The sequence below is a fragment of the Ceratotherium simum genome, chromosome 9, assembly GCF_057802395.1.
Source record: "Ceratotherium simum simum isolate JZ-2026a chromosome 9, ASM5780239v1, whole genome shotgun sequence".
Lineage (NCBI taxonomy): Eukaryota > Metazoa > Chordata > Mammalia > Perissodactyla > Rhinocerotidae > Ceratotherium > Ceratotherium simum.
The window spans coordinates 22112282-22120437 of record NC_141908.1 but is presented as its reverse complement, the minus strand read 5'-3'; the positions used below and the strand labels follow the sequence as shown (position 1 = coordinate 22120437).

The following is an 8156-nucleotide window of genomic DNA, read 5'->3' as shown; positions in this document are numbered from 1 at the left end:
CTGCTCTGCTGCACGCGTGGTCCTAGACCATTCAAAGACTTACAGACTCCCCCTTCATTTCTATGTTGGGGTGGGGCATAGTAAGAGGAGGAGAAGGAAACATTTTTTTTCCCTAAAATCCCAATCCAAATGTCACTTTTTTTGTGTTTTATATGTTAAAGACTGGAAATCAACCACAGTTCTACTCCCTTGCCTCAACATGGTTTTCTTCTAAGAGCTTTGCGTTTCTGGATGTAGGAAGTAATCCTGCCTTGCGTACCCTGTGGAAGCAGCTGCCTAGAGACTCATCCCTGGAGAAGTGACTTTATCTGTCTGGACTTTAGATTTTCCAGCTGTTCAACAAAGGGGTTGATGGATGATGTCTAAATTCTCATCCACCGTAGACCTCGTGGGAGTCTGTGAGCCCCATTGTCCTTTGATAGTTAAAGGTTAAGGATCTCTCCCATGGAGTTTTTAACATGGGGGTGAGGCTCACAGCGGCTGCAGGTTTGCAGCCTCGCCCGCCCCGGAAGATACTCCTCTCCAAGATTTCCCGAGTGGGAAGCTGAGGCGGAATCTCCTCTCCTTATGCCTCTCCTCCCGCGCCAGGGCAGGAGGTCGGCGCGGCGCAGCTCTGTCGGTCTCTTGGACACCCAGCTGTCTATACCATCCTCCAAGCGCAGTAAGCCGGGACCGTTAAACCTAGCTCGGTTTCTCACAGCCCTGCCGCTACCCCTCCTCGAGGTGTCTCTCAGATCCCACTACTTTCCACCTCCAGAAATCCTTCCAGCCGCGCCAGCCACACTTTGCACCCCTTGCTTGGGGCTCTTCGAGCGAAGCGGTGCCTCGGAGTAGGGCGCTCACGCGCGCGCCCCGGGTTCCAGTCCGCCCCGCCCCAGCCTGTCTGGTTCTCAGCCCCCCACGCCCCGCCCCAGGACCCTGCAATCGCCTTCCCCTCAAACTCCCTGGGTGCTCTCCCGGCGTACTCCTTGCCTCCACGCAGAGGGACCACCGTCCCCCGGCCCCCTCTCCTATCTCCTCAGCAAAACGACAGGGGGTCGGTGGGCAGGGCGCCTGGCCCAGCCGAGCACCCGGACCGGCCCTCTGCTGGGCGGGGGCGGAGTAGGCCCTGGACCTTGCCGGGCTCCCGGGTGCGCTCAGCTCTACCCGGCAGCCGCACGGTGGGTCCGGATCGCTAGATCAGCCTCGCGCGGGAACCCGGCAGCACAGCGCCCAAGACGCAGTCTCCGGCCCGCGGGCCAACCCCGCGCCCACATTGACCCTGGGACGCCGGAGCCCCGGGCGTCACTGGAGCCCCGCGCGTTGCGCCAGAGCTCGAGCGGCCCCGCACGCTCCTTTTCCGGCCCGCTCCAAGGAGGGGCGCGCGGGGGCCCCAGAAGCGCCTCCCGCCTGTCCGCCCGCCCTCCCCCTTTCCCGCCCGCCCACCCGGCCCGCGCGGCGCGGCGCTGCGCTCGGATTCCGGGAGGGAAGCGCCGCGCTGTATCCCTGGCGTCCTCAGTCCTGCCCCCCGAAGTGGAGATGCGCGAGAGGCAGGCGAGGGCGCGCAGCTCGTGAGACGCCGCGCCAGCCGGCACCATGCGCCTGCGGCCGCTGCCCCTCGTGGTGGTCCCCGGCTTGCTGCAGCTGGTGAGTGCCCGGCCCGCCGCGCGCCCCACGCGCTGGGGACGCGTTTCGGCGGGAAAACCGCGCCTGTGGCCGACTCGGAAGCGGAGCCTGGGGCTACTTGGGACGTGGTTCTGGGGGCGCGCGAAGTGCAGGGAGTTTGGGGTTCCCTTAGGGGTTGGAGAAGAATCGGGGAATGGAATAGAGGGACCTTGAGGTGGGTGAGGGGCTTAGCAAGGATTGGGACCAGGGCCGGGGTAAAGTAGGCAGGAAGTGGCCGGGAAGAAGGTGCGGGAGAAGGAAGAGGTTTGAGAAGCGGTTGAAGAGGGGACGAAGGTAGAGGGACGTGATGAGGATGGGCTGAAAGACCTGCCTCCAGCCCAGAGTTTGAGGGGCTTGATGGTTTTGATTTTTCACGTGGTATTTTGCCCAGATGCCCGCAGACACTTCTTACGAACCACTGCATCGTGCATCCTTGTTCGCGGGGCTAGTTAGTGGCGCCTTGCTGGGGGAAAACTTAGGCTGAAGACTGATTTTAGGGGCAGATTGGATTTCTCTTCGTTTTCGGTCTGGCGCTGGGGACCGAGATGGGTTTTTTTTGCCGGCGGGGTACGCAGGATGTAACTTTCACGCCCAACTCCATGTGGGACCTCCGCATGTCCCCAAAGACCGCCGCCGCCGGGTCTGGGCGGCTCAGGGGGCGCTGAGGACTATGAAGGGTATTAGAAGGTGGTTCAGGGTTCGCCAGCGAGGCTCTAGGCGACCGTTCGCGTTGTAACTCTCATCTCTTCTCGCTTTTCCCGCGTGGCGCCACGCTCTCATTCCGAAGTATACCCGTATACCCTATGTATTGCTAGTTAATTATATTTAAGGGAGATCCCAAGTAAGACCTTCAAGACAACTTTTAAAGTAAAATTATAAAAGGGGACTGCTTTGGCTCAGTCCGCCTCTGTGATGGATTTCTTCTGCTCTCTTACACTTATCTTGATACGCTGCTATTGAGAGAGCTTTCTCCAGATGCCACGGTTTCTTTGGTCCTCATACTTAAGATATTTTTACCCCGTTAGCTGCGGGCTGTTAAGACAAGGTTAAGGAAACCAACTACTTAGAGAATGATTCCTTCCTTCCTTCCTTCCTCCCTCCCTCCCTCCCTCCCTCCCTCCCTTCTCTATTTTTGTTACTACCTTTTAGAGGGAGAGATCAAGTAACTTATGAAAGTTTCTCCGTGATACGTATGATATTGTAGAGGCAGAGGTACTTAGCAAGTTTTGAGGATGGAAGACCTTCAAAGGTCTTAGTGAAGGGGAGAAGGCACGGAAGGGCCTGTCCATTCTTGTCACAGCAGAGATTAGCTTCACCTGCACGGCGTTAACTAAGAAATTCTTCAGTGGCATCAAGAAGAAAATGCAGTGATATTCCCAAATGTCCTTGAATGAGCCAGCACATACTGGTTATATACAATACTGCATGTTAAAATAAATTTTACACCTAAAGTATTATGCATGCAACATATATGCCACATTAGTCTTTAGTATCACGTGCTTTTTAAAATATTTAATCTGGATTCCAATAAAAGGTGATCTAACAAAGCAGCATTTGTATGGTGTCTGTAAGTAAAACTCTAAAAGCCTGGGGAAATCAGGTACTCAGGTAGAGTCTCCAGAGTATGTTCGTGAATCTCTTAGTTCATTAATTTAATTTTGCATTCAGTGATCATGAACTGTGTCTCTGTTCCACTGTGTTAGACTCTTAAAGATGAGGAAATATATTTGAGCATACGCTGGGAAAAAGTTCTCCTATCAGCTACTATATTGGAAATGTTAGATTTTTTTTTTTTTTCACACCACCATAGTCAATAGGGAATAGGAAACACATCTTGAAGGGATTCTATACCCTCCATAAGAGCTAGATTCTAATATTACAGCATGGATTGATTGATTAGTTTTTAAGAAAGCTTATGTCAAATTCTAATCTGTTTTTGGATTGTGCTTGGGTTGTAATGTTTTTTTCCTGGAGCACTTTATCATGGTAAGTGAGGTGGGAGCTGCAGCTGTGTGATAAGCCACATTCCTTACACTGCCATCCTTTTGGACAATAAAAGCCTGTTTGCATTCTCTACATTCTTAGAGCTGTTTCCAGCCTTATAGGACAAGGGGGTTAGGATGTGAAAGGAAAACAGAGTGGCTGAGCAGGGTAGACCTAAATTAAAACATCTCCCAACCCCACCACACGCCCCACCCCAGCAGGTATGCAAAAGGACAGATCAAATCAAAAGTTGGCCTTTTGGATGGCTTATGGTTTTCTTCTGCCTTTTTCAGCTGATATTGAACTTCTTTGCTAAATCCCAACAGCAAGTAGACAAAATGTTTTCTAGATTTGAAAACTAGTCTTTTAATTTTCTAGGAACCATATGTACTTAGTAAATCAGCGCTTGATGGTGGGGGGGGTCAAAGTTGGGTTATTGTTGGAACTTGATTTTACTTTTCCATTCACACTGCCATCCTGAAGAATACTTTTTTCAAATGCGAAATATTTAAATGAGTAGTGGGAATATTTGGGAATGTTGAAAATTTAATTTTAAGAAAATTGCTTGTTTCCTCTGAAAGCAGTCACAGGGAGTTGGGCCCAAATAAGTCACTAGGCACATAATACTTTGACAATAGCTAGAATGTTTTTACTTATTTTTGCGATATTTAAAATTTTTAAGAAAACAATAAGCTGAATTGATAAATATTGCAGGTAGCCTATGAAGTATGTGTATATGTGACCTGTCCTTGCCCAATTTTCCTGGCTTGTGTGCAGTGTCTTTAACAGATTTCTATACTTAATTAATAGGATTACTAGGCATTTGCAAAATTTAAATATCAATCCTGAATGTATTATTTTCTTTGAAATTCTTATTCAGCAACATATCCGTTATAAAAATATTAACAGCAGATTATTTTTTTTCTGCCATCTAGCGAAGAGAAAATTAGCATTTGAAATTGATATTATAATAAAATGAGTGTTGTTTCATGACATGATACAAGGTAAAGACTTTGCCAGTTGACAACTTCTTACAGATTTGCATGATAATTTATAACTCATAATAAGTGTGAATTTTGCCTTTAAGTAAAATGCAGATTGTAAAAGATTAAATTTGAATTTAAATGGATGATCAGCTTGAGGTAAAATTTAGCGATGATTTTAAAAATAAGTTTGTTACACGTTTCAACTTGCTTTTCTGATGTAATGATGACTTTCTAAAAGTAAAATATAAATTAAAAGTGATGCCAGTTAGCAAATTTTTAGAATCCTATAAAATCAGAATACTTCAGAATACATCAGAATACAGATGTAAGGTGTTACATTTTAAGTTCATCCTCGTTGTATAGTATGGACCCACATGCACTTATTAAAGGTATTTTTGTTTATCTTAAATTAATAATTATAATATTTGTTTAATGTGATATTCATAACATATATTTATCCCAATTCTGTATTTATAAGAAGTGGTAACTCATGATAGTCTTCCATTAAAAATCACAATTTCCCTCATATAGTTTTGATCAATAAACATCAACTCAGTGTTTCCCAGTGTAGGATCAATAGTCGTCTGTTGGCTAGATGACAATGCGGAGGAGAAAAAACACCTATATCATGGTTAAGACTTAGGGTTGGCTGGGCTTTAAAATTATCTCCTCATTAAAAGCATCATTATCTTAGAGATTTTTAAATATGAGAATTAGGATTAGACAATTAAGTGCTCTATTCCAGCCATGCACCTCCCAGTGTAAATTGTATTACCTTGGCCTATTCTGAGATTATGTTATCTGGTTCAGTTTTATATGCTTTCCACATAGGAAACTGACTCCTCTTGGGAACTTATTTTATCATTTAATAGATTTCCGAATGGAAAAGAAAAGCTTTCTTCATCTTTGTTCTGTAATGTTTTTTAATTTTCTTTTTTATTGTTTCTGATTTGTGGTCAAAATGCTAAATAAGGCAGAAAGCTTTTCTGAAAAACCTTTTAGAGGTTTTACATTGTCAGCTTAAAATGTGTAGCTCTTGTAAATCGAATGAATTAAGAAATGTTGATTTTTATAATACACTGCCCACCTTTTATCTATTAAAGAGCTAATCAATACATTTGGAATGGATTTAGTCATGTACTAGTCACAATCAAAGATGAATATAAATGTATCACAGGTTTGTGATTTTGTAAAATCTCCAGGACTGTTTCTCACTGTTTACATATTCTGCGGACTCCTTTACCTGAAGCTTTGCTGGGTAAGATTTGAAAAAAGAATTATAGCCGCACACTCAAGTGCCTACAGTTAGGGCTGTGTCAGCGTTTCTGTAAAGAATCTCATTTGTATCTTAGCCATAAGCATTATTGCCCGTTAGAAGTTGGCATTTAATATCTTGATTTGGGAGTCAGTTATTTTAAAGCTGCTTTAAAAAATTGGCCCAAATGATTTTGAGCATTCATCCATGTGAGGTTACTTTCTAGGTATTCTTAGAGTATGCAGGATGATGATTTAACAAACTAATTTCTGTATTTTTCTTGCACAGTGGTTATAATTTAAATTATAATATGTTTAAATTATTTGAGATAATCTTTTCTCAATTAACCTGTTTATTGCACCGTTAAGATTTTGTAACACTATTTCATCATGAGTATTTTTAATTGTGCCAAATTCTGATGCTCTAGTCAGTGTTTTTATGAGTCTTTATTTACTAACAATCTATTTGACTTTGTTATTACTTGTGAAATGACCAATGGTGTTGATGACAACTCCATTCTTTATTTCAAAATCCTGCTCAAGATAAAAGGATCTAAAGCAATTTGCAGTATAGATTTTCATAGTATAGAAAGAATTCTAACATATGATTGATTGAAAACTTCCATTTTATGTTATTTTTACTTGATGAAAATCTAGATAAAAACCTTCAAATAACTGTTTGAAGATTAGTATATAATAAGGAATTCTGTTTCTTTGTAGAACTACCATTAAAAATAAAAGTTTTGTTATTTAAACCCAAAACTTGCAGGAAGTATTTTCCTTTTTCCTAGCCAGATCATTCAAAAAATTAAAATAGTTGTATTAAAATTGCCATTCTTGTAAATTTTGCCTTTCTTAGATTTATGGACCTATGGTAAGAGAATTGAGAAGTTTTATCAATTTAAACTATGGTGATGATAATGTTGTCTTAGATTTGCATATACTTACCTGTTTTCAAGTTTCTTTCACACAGTTTATCACATTCTATTCTCCTAATAAAACCACAAGAGAGAGAAGGACATTTTAAATGTTTCCATTTGTGTATTGGAGAGAACAATGCATTTGGTGTCAAAAGACTTGGGTTCTGTTTCTAAATAAATTGCACATTCAACAAATATTTACTAACTGTTTTGACCTGACTTTACCCTGATAGCAGACCTTGAGGACACAGCAGTAAAAATAGAGCTGGTTTGAGAGTGTGAGTGCGTGTGTACACACGCGTGTATATATGTGTCTTGGGAAGGTCATTTAATAGCCTCAGACCCCTCATCTGTAAAATGAAATCATTAATGATAAAGTGGATGAAAAATGATTTCTAACATCTCTTTCCTTTTTTTATATATAGTAACAGTATTTCTGGATTTTTCTTTTTATGAATTACATCTTTAGTTACTGTGCAATTTCAAATATGTCTTACGTACAAACATAATTGTTTTAAATATAAATTTTACATGGAGTTTATGCTGTTAACCACATCACAAATGATACATATATTTAATATGAGTAGATTTAAAACACTACAAGACTGATTAATGTTATCCCTGCTTATGGAAAAGGAAAATTTAGTGAAACTAGGCAAAGGGAATTGATGAGCACTTAACGTAACACGTATAATCAACAAAATCAATAAAATTTAAATTAAAATGGTGCATTCAGGACTTTATTCTCTGTATACCATTTTTAAATTGTAAATTACCAACATCTAGCCATTGCTTTAATTTAAATAGAAAGTAAATTGACTCTCAGTTAAATTCTAATTATTAAGATAAGCGACATGACAGTTTAATACTGCACTTCAACCAGAAAACTAGTGTGTGACTTTTGTACGCCTCAATAGAATCCAACCTATTTAAATCAGGAATACTTTTAACTAACTCCAAAGGTTTCAGGAGTTCAGATCTAAATGGTTCAAAGTTTTTAAAAGAAAACCAACAAAGAACTGGCACATGAGCCCTGTCAAAGACGGAGAAAATTGGTAATGGTCTTAACATTAGGAGACAAGCCAACTGAAACAGACTGACCAGTCCTGGAGTTCAGTAAACAACATAAATGTCTTTAAAATGAATCTTAACTTGGTGATATTGCTGTTTGGGGCCAAATAAAGTAGTTCTACAGTCTAAAGCAAGATTGTGCTTTTCAAGCATTGTTGTATATACTGACAATTTTAAAATCTCATCAGTTTTACTTTAAGTTACATAGCACGTGTATTTATTCACTCAAGACAGTAAGTAATTTAAGGAATAGTCCAGATTATTTGAAGAGAGAGACCACATGTGTAATTTATATGGC

General features: G+C 41.7%; 1 protein-coding gene across 1 annotated transcript in view; it reads left to right on the top strand.

Annotated features, from left to right (window-relative positions):
* The first annotated feature begins 1003 nt into the window (after positions 1–1003).
* NXPH2 (neurexophilin 2) overlaps positions 1004–8156 on the top strand; it is a 111642-nt gene continuing 104489 nt past the window's right edge. Inside the window, exon 1 of the mRNA XM_087435115.1 lies at positions 1004–1626. Within this exon, the coding sequence (XP_087291241.1) occupies positions 1576–1626 (51 nt within the window). The 5' untranslated portion in view covers positions 1004–1575. The remainder of the gene's footprint in view (positions 1627–8156) is intronic.